Below are 13,198 nucleotides of genomic sequence, written 5' to 3'. Positions count from 1 at the left end.
CAGATCTTGGTAATAAGCAACTTCCAAGATTATATCCTCAATTCAGGTTACATTCTACACAGTTTTCTTAGCTACATTTCTCTAAAATTGTAAATTATACACAACTGTCACCTGAGACACTATAAATCATTGAAAATAAAATTTTATTTCATTTATTCTGCTTACTAAAACAGGAAAGTATGTCAATACATTTAATAAAAGTTTTCCCAAAATGTAGAAAACAAATCTTCTGATTGAATTCCAGCTAAGTAAAAAAATTAAGCCATTTGATTATTCCAAAGTATCCTAGTCTATGAGTTGCATGTGTTATCTAGATAAGCTTTCTTTTTCAACTTTTTGTAATAGTACACTTGCACCTTTGTCACTAACTCTAAGTTAGCCTTTTTTTGTTTCTGTTTTTGGAGGATAGGAAGCTCTACATAAATAATGTACTGATTGCTATAGACCATAATATTAAATTTTTATAATTATATGAAACCTATATGTTGTATTTTTACTTGCATGTCTCTGTGCACGTTTAAGGTGTTGGGGCCACCCCAAAATATACCTCAATGGCATATTTTAAAGTTACTTAAAAAATGACCAATGCAGGATGGACATACTGACTCCTCCTCTCTGTCTCTCTGAAGGTAGGAAGTAAATCTCCCATGTGAAATGTACCCTTGCTGTACCTGGAGGTAGAAAGACATAGGGAATTCAGGGCCCAGAAGCTTGTGTTAACAAACCTTGTTACTTCTTTACTAATTTACTACCCAAGCCTTGTTACTTCTTTACTAATTTACTACCCAAGCCTAAAGTTTGCTTAAATTCCTTACCAATTAAGAACCCAAGCCTGAGTTTATTTGTCCTGTCAAATCCTCACAGATTTATTTTTCTTCATGTAAAAAGATATAAAAGCTGCCTGCTTTTGGTCACTCTCTGAGCATCATTTTATGATCTTCTGTGTGCACAAAATTAAGTTGGTTTTTCTACTGTTATCTGTCCTGTGTAAATTTTATTATTAGTCCAGCCATAAGAACTCAAGATGGATAGAGGGAGAAATTTCACACCCTGTCCCCGACAGACAGTTGTATGTACACATTAAATTAACAGACATGCACTATGTTGTTGCTTAAAAACTCCAATGGTGGCAATTTAAAGACTATTTCGTTGCTAATAATGGCTTAATACCTAAAACTGAACAGAGCTGGTCACAAGGTAAATTAACCAGGGAAATATGCCAATTTTGACTTTATTTCCATCCTATTGAATGACTGCATTCATTCTCTTTAGATTTAAAGCTCTTCATTCTACTGTTTCGCAACACAGTTTATAGAATTCCAGCTTGTTTTTCACCTATCTTTTAACAGTTTAACATAGATGGCTGGACCAAGTCCATTGTTCCAATTGTATGTAGCATAAAAAGCTCTGCAGTATTTTACTCTTTCCATTGTATCTGGCTTCCCTGAGTGCTCTGCTCACTGCATTTTACTCCTATTCTCTCTGTTTTCTAAACCCATTTATGCCTATTCTTTCTGAAGACAATTGTTCTTCTGGGCACTCAAATTGACTTCTCCTCATTCTATTTTCTTAACTAAAAATGCACCATTAAGGTTGATAGAAATCATTTTAAAAACTTCAAAAAAAAATGAAAGGCCACAAGAAAGTAGGCTACCAGTGTTTGTAAATACCTGTTTTCAGCCAAACTGATAGGATGAAATAAGCAATAATTGGAAACTTTAAAATGTTATTGATATATTTTTTGCAGATTAGTCTTTTTTGGTTGTTCTTTGAGAAACATACTTGTAAAACATTTGGGGGCAGGGAGGGAATGGGGGCCATTATGTTATAATTAAAGATGAAACAAATAGTCAAATAGTAGAGCCAAACTACTAAAATTATTTAAAACATTTTAATGTTTCACAATAAGCAAGATGTAAAACATGCAAGTCCATGATTAAAATCTACAGCTTTTAAACCACATGATCTTAATTTTTTTCTATTTAAAATGCAGATATTATTATTTAAAAATAAATGTAACCATAATGGTTTACAAAACTATAAATTATAAATGATTTATTTAAGATCATCACTAACTTTTTTTCCTATTTGTAATGTTTAAAAATGGAACTCTGTTGGTATGCAATACCTTTAAACATTTGTAAGTTCATTAGAATTATAAAATTAAAAACTGGAAGAAATTGTAGAATATGATTTGTGAAAAATACTTCACATCCATTTTCATTTTATTGTTTGATCAAAATGAAATGAATTTTTAAAAGTTACCAAAATATGTTATCCCAATGGATTTTTATTCAGAGCATATGTAAATAAATACTCTTACTTTTATTTTATTTTATTATTATTATTTTTTTGCTTTGGTATTATATCTTTTTTTTTTGGGGGGGGGGTACACCAAGTTCAATCATCTGTTTTTATACACATATCCCCATATTCCCTCCCTCCCTTGACTCCCCCCCCTCGAGTCCCCCCCACCCTCCCCGTAATGATACAATATAAGGAAAAATATTCTAATTTTAAAATTAGCATTTCAGAATCACCCGTATTTTATATGGACCATGATGTTGATGAATTTGCTTTGGATTTACCTAAAAGAGCATATAGTTAAGGTAAGGCCTAACATGAATGATAAATAATTTGATTTCAGGTAATTAACATTTTCAAAGCTACTTCTAAGTTCCTTTGACTGTATTATTCTATTTTTAGTTTACAGGATTTCATGTTTTTGCTATAAAATAATTTATTTTACTTTAATTATAAGGAAAAATCATCACCAAAACTAAATTCTGAGATAAAAAATGTACAAATTGGGCCTGAGAAATGTCTTCTTTGTAGTTTACAAAGCACTTTCATTCATAAATCAAAGAAAAAGAATAATATATTATAATTCATATTTTTATAAGATAAAACCTTGTAGAAATAAAATATTAGTAATAAAATAACTGTACTTTTTGCTGACCTAGTTCTAAAAGGCAACTGCAAATTAAAATTGAAATTTGGTATAGATTTTTCTTTAAAAATACTTTCTTTAAAAATAATGTAGAAGGGGACTTCCTAGGTGGCACAGTGGTTAAGAATCCGCCTGCCAATGCATGGGACATGGGTTCAATCCCTGCTCTAGGAAGATCCCACATGCCACGGAGCAACTAAGTCTGTGTGCCACAGTTATTGAGCCTGCGCTCTAGAACCTGTGAGCCAAAACTACGGAGCCCGTGTGCCGCAACTACCGAAGCCCACGCACCTAGAGCCCGTGCTCTGCAACAAGAGAAGCCATGGCAGTGAGGAGCCTGCACATCGTAACAAAGAGTAGCCCCCACTCGCCACAACTAGAGAAAGCCCTTGTGCAGCAATGAAGACCCAACACAGCCAATAAATAAATAAATAAATAAACTTATTTAAAAAAAATGTAGATGTATATAGAGGGTATTATGCTAAGTGAAATAAGTCAGACAAAGACAAATACCATATAATCTCACTTTTATGTGGAATCTAAAGAACAAAACAAAACAAAATGAAAATAGATTCATAGATACAAAGAATGGGTGGTTGCTGGAGGGGAGGCAGAGAGGGATGGAGGGTGAAATAGGTCAAGTAAATCAAGAGGTACAAACCTCTAGTTATAAAATAAATAATTCAAGGGATGTAACATACAGCATAAGGAATATGGTCAATAATACTGTTAATAACTTTGTATGGGGACAGATGGTTACAAGACTTACAGTGGTGAACATTTCATAATGTATGTAAATGTCAAATCGCTATGTAGTACACCTAAAACTAACATAATATTGTATGTCAACTATATTTCAATATAAAAAAAAGAAAGAAAAAAATTTTCAATAATAGAGGAAAGTACAGAGAGATGAACAAGAAGAGTAGTTAAGCACTTGGAGATCATCCAAAAGTTCTAAGTTTTATAGCAAAGGAGTTTAAAAAAACCAGCCAGTTTCAATAACAAAATAAATGATATTAGATTCATTGAATAACCAAGCAGAACTCAGACAAGTACTTGCTTCTACTCTTATAGAACTATAAATTATTTACTTATTTTTATGTAATATTTAATTGAAGCTAAGAGCCTATAAGCATGACTAACAGTAAGATCTAATGTTTTAAAACATTAAACATTTCTCATAATGTATGATAGCTTACAAATAAATAGTGAAATGACATGTTACTAAAATGTAAGGACTATTTTAAAACTAGTCATGAGTGGCTGCAAACACACACACAGAGCCACACTAAATATTCTATGCAAAAATATGTTCATAACCATAGTTAATTTTGTGTCAGTAGTAGAGAAATCAAGTAAATAATAAAGTTCTAATAAACAATTATCTAGTTATAGTCAATCTTCATAAATAGAAATCAGAAGATCACTTTGACATCATCTATATGCAGTTCAGCAATGTAGGCTCCTTGTCTGTAGTTAAAGTGCCCTAATTTTTAGCTTTCCAGGTTGTTTGCGGAATTGTCGTTTAATTTAAAACAAGTCATATAATTATGCATATGACTGCATGCAAAATAAATTTATCAAGACATTAGCTGGGGGGGCAAAGAACTAATTTTACTGTGGAAATTATACATTTTCCCTAAGTTAAATATACCGAAAGAGAATGAATGGTTTACACTTTTTACACACATTAGGGCTCGACAACAGCTGATTAAATAGCACATTAGGTATAATTAAACATCAGTTCATTTGTAGTAATCAAAAAAGCAATGACTTTAGAGCAGGGGAAAAAAATCTAGGATTTGGTATGCTATCCTTTCCTTTTAAGGCCAGTTTTTTTTTTTTTAATCTATAAATGGAGATAGTACATATCATACCTACTTCATAAGTCTGTCATTAGGAGAAACCACGTAAACTGTGGACTCGTGGTTTAGAATAATAAGCATTACCTGCTTGTTTTGTTACAATTGGTTGTGAAGTATATTGTGAATAATTTAAAATTTCACAGTTGGTGAATGATATACTTAAAAAATAATTTACAGCATATTTAAAGCAGATCTGTAAAAACATCTCTCATATTCAATTACCTTTTCATTTGTTTTGTTGAATAGGAAGGGGATGAAGTTATAGCTATTGCTTTAAGAACTGCACATAACCAACTGCTTAACCTGTCTAGGCATTCCCATGGGAATATGTTATATCATCATCTGCTTTCATGGCAGAAGAAACTTCAGAACTACTATGTGAAATTATCTTAGTAATCATACCCCTCATTGCTTTTATATGGAATTTATTTATTGTATTTTTCTATTAAAGTGTTCTTAAGGTTTGTTCAGTGTCTGTTTCTGTATAGCACCTAGCAATGCCTAAATATGTTTATTATTATTCTTAGTGTTTGTTACTGTTAAATTAAGTATTACAAATTTACTTTCAAGAACAAATTTGGATTAAGTTAAAATTTTATAATAATATTTCAAAATTGAACAATGTGTTCCTAAAAATCAACTGATAAATCTCAAATATATTAGAAATGCAAAGGAAAAATGGCTAAAAGAAAAAAAATGTCAGGTGTTAAGTGGATGCCGGATAATAAAGTTATGTTTTTCCTGGTTTATACTTTTCTACTCTTGTAAATTTTTCTCCAGTGAAAACCTGTTACTTTTTTTTCCCATCCAGTTTATTATTTACAAAGACACTTTTTACTATAAAAATAGCATATATTGAGCATTTCATTTATGCATAATCATAAGAGAAAGAAAAAGCAAATGATATCAAGCCAGTAACAAATGAAGAGCTAATGCTTATCACAACTCTATAATGAAAGCAGTTGTCAAAACTAAAGGGCAACAAAGACATCTTCTGGACATCTTAAGAACTGCATAGTTCCTTTTTAAACAAAGGATCTTATTTCTACCTTAGAGTAATAGTTGTTTAAATACCACACATTAAGAGGGGTAAAAGCAATCTGTATTAGGTTTGAAATTTTAAATATTATACGATCAAATTACAAACATACAGTATTTAAAGAAAAAAACACAAAATTGCTGCATACACATTGGAATTAGTTTCTAAAATATCCTTAAAACTATTTCCAGATAGATTATAAAATACCAATATTTTAGTAAAAATAATTTATTTTCATTTAAGGAACACATAAAATAATATGAAAATTACATGCAGTGTTGAACCAGTGCTTGAAAAATTTAAACTGAATACTTCATGAATCATGGAGCCCACTGATATCAAAATATGATTGGCAATTTAATCATTAAAGAATTGTGTTTAATAAATAAAAAAATTCAAAACCACATTTGATTGATTTGTGATTTGTCCTAGTACTATGCAATGTAATTATCAATATTTTAGAAAAATTATTTCTAGTGAAATGTAATGAGTCCAAATTTTAAATGTGTCCACTCATTTTGAACATGTGTTTATTTAGCCTAAAACTCATTTGTAAAATTATATCACTATGGGCACATTTAATGAATTTTGTATACGAAATAGCATTCTTTTATTCTTAGAGCATGAATGGCTGGTTGCACTCATACTTATTAGCCACCTTCAGAAAGTACTACTGACTCCTGTTTGCATCTCTAAACAATTCTTAAGGTGGACCCAGTTTGAGGCTATTGTTTTTGGAAATATAGTCCTGAAAAAACTAATCTGTAGTTCAACTAGCAAAACTCAACTTGCTTTAGTAATAGCTATGTTTGGTAACAAATGTGTGCTTTAGCTTTAGGTAAGCCTAAATGAACTGATATTCTACAAATGAAAGTATGCTTATTTCCTAAAATTACCTTTTCTTAGTATCTTTATATGACAAGACAAAATGAGATTTTACAACTAAATGCTTCCAATACCGGACTAAATATTTGATTCTTTGGACTTTATGTTACGTGTATCTTTTCAAATTGTTGTATGCTATATTTCATGATTTTTCTAACATAGAAAGTCAAATGAATAATTAAGATAACCATTAAGAAAGTTGAAGAGAGATGATATTAAATACAATTCACCAAGGGTGATAAAGAGATTACCTTCATATGGAACTGAAGCGCTTCAGTGACATAAGTAATGTGAGTATCATATTTTTTATCACCAACACTGTCTGCTAGTTTTTGCACAACTACTAAACAGAAATAGGTTTCTTGGTGTATATTCATTTCTCTTTAGATAGTTACATTTGATTTGATCTTGGAAAGTGGCTGCCAGGAATTCTGTCAGAAACAAAATATTTATGAGTCAAATAATGGTGACAGTTAGTGGATCAGCTAACAAGATAATTCTGTAATAAATAATTTTAGTATTTTATATGTGTACAATTTCAAAAAGACAACACAAGAGAGAAAAATATCCTATTTTTGGCTATCTGTAAATCAGGTTATCATGAGGATAAATGACTGATATCAAAATATGATATAAATCTACTATACTCAATAAATATATACTCAGTGAGACATGAATGATTATAGCAGGGAAGTGAGTAGCCAGGCTTAAGCTACATCTGCTGCTAGGTCAGTCTAATAGATGCTCCAGAGTTTGGCTACAAAGAAGCTAGAGGACAGGTATTAACTGGAAATCTCGGTGGACAGATGTTGAAGAGCAGAGTGAATTCTTAAAGAGAAGTAGCAGGTTCTTAGGCCTTCAGCTGGCCTCTAGAGCTAGGATTCAAACTGGAGTAAGGGTAAGTGGGAATTATAAGAAGTTTGAAGAATTTATATAATTCTCAGCCCTTGTGATGTCAGAGCTGAATTTATCTGTTGTTCAAAATATAGGTGAACTGCTTTGCATATTCAGTGATTAGAAGTGACTTGGAAGAGAATACAATTAAAAGTAGTTCCCGTAATTGTTTCAGTGTTCCCTCCCATAAGTACTAAGTGAGCACTATTCTACCTTGATAGCCGTTTCTAAGTCTTTTTGAATTATGATGAATATATACTGGACTTTGAGATAGGTTTGGTGAATGTGAGAGAATAAGTCTTGTGCTATCTGACAGTTTTTCCCCAGCTCACAGAGTAAATATATAATAGTATATAACAATACTTCCTATTTCTATACATGACTGGCAAATTTGGGAGGTTTTTTTTTTTTAATGATGGGCAAGGATATTAAAACACAGAATACGTTTACCTTCCCTCATCTTGGTTGTTCTGGTACATTTGTGCACTTGGAGATACCATATTCTGATGTGATAAAAGAGATGGAGAGAGATTTATCCCTCTGAGTTGCCGAAAAGCTATTTCTGCATGGATACTCCGAGGACTACTTGTTAGAATCCCTGCATTTTTGTTTTTATTGTCTGAAATTAGGAATTATGAAACAATGAAAAACATTAATAGGTTAATAAGGCTTGGTTGTCCTTCAGTTGACTGTACACTATTACATATTTTATAACATGAATTAAACATTTTAAATAAAAATAAAAATTGGAACATATTTCTAGCACTTAATGCTGCTTAAATTTTTCTGACCTAGTGAATCAATTTGATACCTTCTTGGTAATTTTTAAACATATAAATATCCAAAGCTGTGTGCTATAATAAATGTATAGATAAAGTGACCATACTTTTCAAAACAAAAATTGGGGCAACACAGTCAGAAAATAGGAAAGAAATAGGACTTTTCCAGAAAATCCTAAAAAGTAGTTGCACAATGAATCTTAAAGATATCTGACAAGAAAGTTATAGAAATGAATCCAAGGTTAAACTAGTGCACCCCCCCCCCCCCCCCCAGAAGATACTGAAGACATTCCTGAAGATGACAGTGATGACACTGTACTCTTGAGGCTAAAAACAATTTGGTATGTCCGGTTTTACTGAAAGTTATATCTACTGGACAAAAGCATTAAAATTCTCATTATGATTAAAATTTGAAGCCATAAGTATACAGAAGTATGAAAAATAAGGTAAACAAAAAATAACATCTTAGAGTAAATTATGTTGGGTTTCTTTTAACTGAGTTTCCTTTAAAAATAATTGCATAGAGAGATCTACTATTCTTAGCAGGCTTTTAGATCATATTATCATTATTGTGATGTTCAGTTTTATTGTCTAACAGTAGTCTGAGGTAAAGTGGGATGTTGAAAAGAATGGAAGAGGTGAGCCCTCAGGGAAAGGGTAGCTACCCCCAATTTCACCAAAGTGATAGCCAGTGTAGGTATGGAATTAGGGAATAGGCTTGATCCAAGCCTGAATGAAAATGTATATAATAGAATGAACCATTTCTATGCCTTGTCCTTTTAATATACTCCCTTCCTTTAGAGAGCTACCTCTTGAAACACTTCCCTACTAATAGCTTCATAAATATGTAAAATAATATGGTTTCAAGGATGAAGTTTGATCTTCTCTTTGTAAGATATCCTTTGAAGCCCAAGAGTCTGTTGTTACCAATATTTTTAAACCTCTGATTTCTACTTTTAGCAGGATGTACTACAGGTTTTAGTAGTCATTTGCTATGAAATACACAAAATGAAATAAAAGCTTTGCAAAGAAATGTCAAGAAAAATTGTGCAAGTATCACAAAGTTCAAATTGCAAGCAAATGTTTAGTTACAACATATTAGTAGCTGAGTAGAACCAAAAAGTACTACAGATTTTTTTGCAATCAGAATGGTCACATGAAACCTGAACAAACATTCAATTTTAGGAAATGTAAATTTAAAATATGCAATTTTAAGTAGTATTAGAAATTAAACTGAGATATTTGTTTCAAATGAAGTATTTTTGCTTTTGTTTTTTTACATTCCCTCTGAAACTCTGCCAAAATACCTTCAACTTCAGGAGTTAAAGTGAAGTCAGATCGCAAGTAATGGCTAAATCCACCAGGCAGAATTACATTTGTTATCTTTATGGGAGGAACTTTCACTTGGCCAAATGATCCACCATCCACAGGAGAGTTGGTATCAGGAATAAACTACAAAATAAAGTAAAAGTTAAGAATGCCTTACCTCTAAAACTCAGATCAATAGGCTTAGCCTTACCACAAGCCCCACTTGATAAACAACTTAAAATTTTTTAGGTCAGAAATTATATGTTTGCCTAAATTCAGAGTTGGTATGAGGCAAAAACTGTGAAACAGGTAGCATTTTGGGCCCTTAACCTCGCTCTGAACCTTATGTTCTGTTTTTTTCAGACTGCATTGTACTCATTACTACAGTCTAGTATGATGGCACTTCCCCATTCCAGAGAGTCTTAAGGTAAGCATAGAATTAAGAAAATGAGAAGTACGCCTTTCCCTCTTTGTAATTTCTTTTTTCTGAACAGGAATTTCTAGATGGTAAGAGTTACATCTTCTGCATCTTTGTATGCCTCACATGATTTCATCAAGTGTCTTGCAGTTAGTTTTTTAAAAACAAACAAGTAAATAAAATGGGGACTAAGAAAAGCATCTTTTAACAATCACTTTTAATGAGTGTGCTAACTCTCTAAACAGTGTTTACATTTTATGTTAGTTAAGAATTAAGAGGCTTTGAAAAGAGTTTCAGGAATCAGCAAATGGAGGAGAGAAGTATTTTAGGCTGGAGGCTCTTGGTTTCCCTAGAAATTTATGCCTGCTCTATCTTCAGTAAGACTGACCTTGTTTATACTTTAAAACATATGAATTCTGAATATATGATTCAATTTATTTAGATATATAGGCTTTTGCCATTTGTGTAAAACTACCCATTTCCCTCATATTTCAGTAAATGTAACCAAAATGCAGCTTTATAGTGAGCACTAAGGAATCAGGCATTTTACTAAAGCTGATCCCAAATTCCCTAATTCCTTCATGGGAGTTTCTACCCATCACTGAACTAGAATGTTGTCAAATTTTCTTCTGCAACGAAAGCACCAAAATGTTCTGGTTTAAAGGACAATTTTAAATTTCATTTATTCCCTCTCTATTTGCTGTTAAAAAAGAAAAAAACAGCAGCAACTAAAGCAAAGAAAAATACATTAGACTGAACTGATAAACTTGAAAAGTATTCTGTTCTTGTGTCTTCTGAACAGCCAAATGAAATAATAGCTCAATTTTGTTCTAGCCAGGAAAATAAAAATTATTATTGCATCTTAAAATAGATTTCCCTGAAATAAAGACTTCAAATACCCCCTTTATTTTACTAACCATAAACAGATGAATTTTTAAAAATTTTTAAAAAATTTTTAAATAATTTTTAAATAAAGTATTTATATATAGAATAAATGGAAAGATAATTAAATTCTTATATATCGCACCAATTTAAATGGCAAGAATAGGTATCTAGCATCACTGACAATAATATCATAGTACAGAATGAAAAATCTTAGTTCACTATATGAGAACTAGAAAAGAATAGCCAGCAAGCAAAACCTTTAGTGAAATATTCATCCATCACTGACTAAAATTTGAGTTTATGTATTTTTTTTGCTATATTAAACCAATTAAAAATATATATGGAAATTGGGATCTTTAAAGTTGCTCTAAGTGATTTCTTTATATGGAATTTAGTATTTATGAAGTTACATCGAATTTTAAAAATGTAGCCAACATTACCTTAAAATAGAATTGACAAAATTTAATGTTGCAATTTTTTAGGTCTCTCACTGGAGGCCTCACGTATGTGGTATGGTAGACAGAATAATGCCGCCCCTCTGCCCTGCCCCAAGATGTCCACATCCTAATCTCCAAAGCCTGTGAATGCTTTACATGGCAAAAGGGACTTTACAGGCATAATTAAATTAAGGATTTTGAGATGGGGAGATTATCTTGGATTATCTAGGTGGGCCCAATACAATCACAAGGGTTCTTATAAGAGGGAGGCAGGAGGGTCAGTTGTGAGAGAAGACGTGATGATGGAAGCAGAGGTCAAAGTGATGCCACTGCTGGAAGAGCACCATGAGCCAAGAAAAGCAGACAGCCTCGAGAAGTCTGAAAGGCAAAGAACAGATTCTCTCCTAGAGCTTCCAGGAGATGTGCAGCCCTGCTGATACTTGTGATTTTAGCTCTGTAAGACTGATTTTTGGACTTAGGACCTCCAAAATTGTAAGATAATAAATTTGTGTTGTCTCAAGACACTAAATTTGAGGTAATTTGTTACAACAGCAATAAGAAACTAAAGTTTCCTTTAGTTTTCCACTTCTGGAAGCAAGAAGTGACTTGCTCATGGAATACAACAGAGAGAAAGGGAAAGAAGGGTTAGATCACTGAACTAAATTTTATTTGATTATTCTCTTTTTAAAGACTAGAGACTATAGCAATAATTTTGGTATATGACATTAGATGATGCTCTTAGTTATATCATACAGATTAGTAGCTCAGATTTTTTCACAAAGCATAGTTTTTAGAAAAAAACTTTGTATATATAACCCACAAATGAACCAATTTCCTTTGCCTAATCTAGATAATCTTTATTAACATTGTACAACTTTGTTTCACAGGTCTCTATAGTTATTTTGGCCTTTAATAGAATCCCCTTGAAAACAAAAAACAAAAAACAAAACAAAGCAAAAAAATAGAATCCCCTTGGTTAATTTTAAAAAGTCAGGGAATAATAAGAATTAGATCTAATTCTTTTTATAATTTTTAAAAAAAATTTTAAAACATAAAAGTACATGCGCCCACCCATCTTTTGATGGAGTACCAAGGCCTTTTCGGTAGGGAAGAGCCCCATGACTGGTATTTTATCTGATTGATAAATCCACCTTAAGGGTTTTACCTACAAGTTCCAGTTTTGGTTTTGTTAAAGTAGCAAGAATTCAACATGGGGGACATTTTGAATACAAGAAACTGTCTAGATTTAAAATGTTTTTCCCACATATTTTGTCTGAATTTTTATAATTTTCTCCCTTATTTTGCAGGTTTTTTTCTTCCAACTTAATTTGATATCATTTGTTTATGTGAGTAATTGAGCTTTATCCAGACTTTGCAGGGAATCCCATTTGGTATTCATAGAAACAATAAAAAATAATTTAAAATTTGTACTTGTGTATCTGTTTATTTAAAATAAAAGACTGACATAAGTTTTTGAAAAAACACAGCCAACTCAATAAATATGTGACTCTATTGCTGAACGCAGAAGTGAGCTAGAGAGTAACCTACTAGTACCCAACATTCAGTGTGCTCTGGGAATTGCTTAGTTTGTTTTACACAGGGAATGGAGAGTGTTGGGTAAGCCAGTGAGAGAAGTGAAAACATCTTCAGCAGTCTTATCTCTTTTTTCTTCAGTTTAACTTTAAAAGCAACCTTTGTTCACTGACTAATGCCCTAGCTCCCTGGCTTTCACTTA

The 13,198-nt window shown here is 31.9% G+C and overlaps 1 protein-coding gene and 1 long non-coding RNA gene across 2 annotated transcripts in view; one reads left to right on the top strand and one right to left on the bottom strand.

The window, feature by feature from the left end:
* The first annotated feature begins 6,914 nt into the window (after nt 1-6,914).
* On the top strand, nt 6,915-12,876 carry LOC130850985 (uncharacterized). Its single transcript, XR_009053089.1, has 3 exons — nt 6,915-7,032; nt 10,087-10,150; nt 12,771-12,876. It is a non-coding gene; the product is annotated as an uncharacterized LOC130850985 (long non-coding RNA).
* The window catches only part of LRRC9 (leucine rich repeat containing 9), a 115,768-nt gene continuing 109,591 nt past the window's right edge, over nt 7,022-13,198 (bottom strand). The window contains exons 31-33 of the mRNA XM_057730603.1: nt 9,723-9,867; nt 8,087-8,255; nt 7,022-7,173 (exon numbers count right to left, since the gene is read on the bottom strand). Coding sequence (XP_057586586.1) covers nt 7,134-7,173; nt 8,087-8,255; nt 9,723-9,867 — 354 coding nt within the window. The 3' untranslated portion in view covers nt 7,022-7,133. The remainder of the gene's footprint in view (nt 7,174-8,086; nt 8,256-9,722; nt 9,868-13,198) is intronic.

The sequence above is a fragment of the Hippopotamus amphibius genome, chromosome 4 (assembly GCF_030028045.1).
Source record: "Hippopotamus amphibius kiboko isolate mHipAmp2 chromosome 4, mHipAmp2.hap2, whole genome shotgun sequence".
NCBI classification, from domain to species: Eukaryota; Metazoa; Chordata; class Mammalia; order Artiodactyla; family Hippopotamidae; genus Hippopotamus; species Hippopotamus amphibius.
Note: the sequence above shows the minus strand (reverse complement) of the source record. Positions and strands in the feature narration are given on the sequence as shown.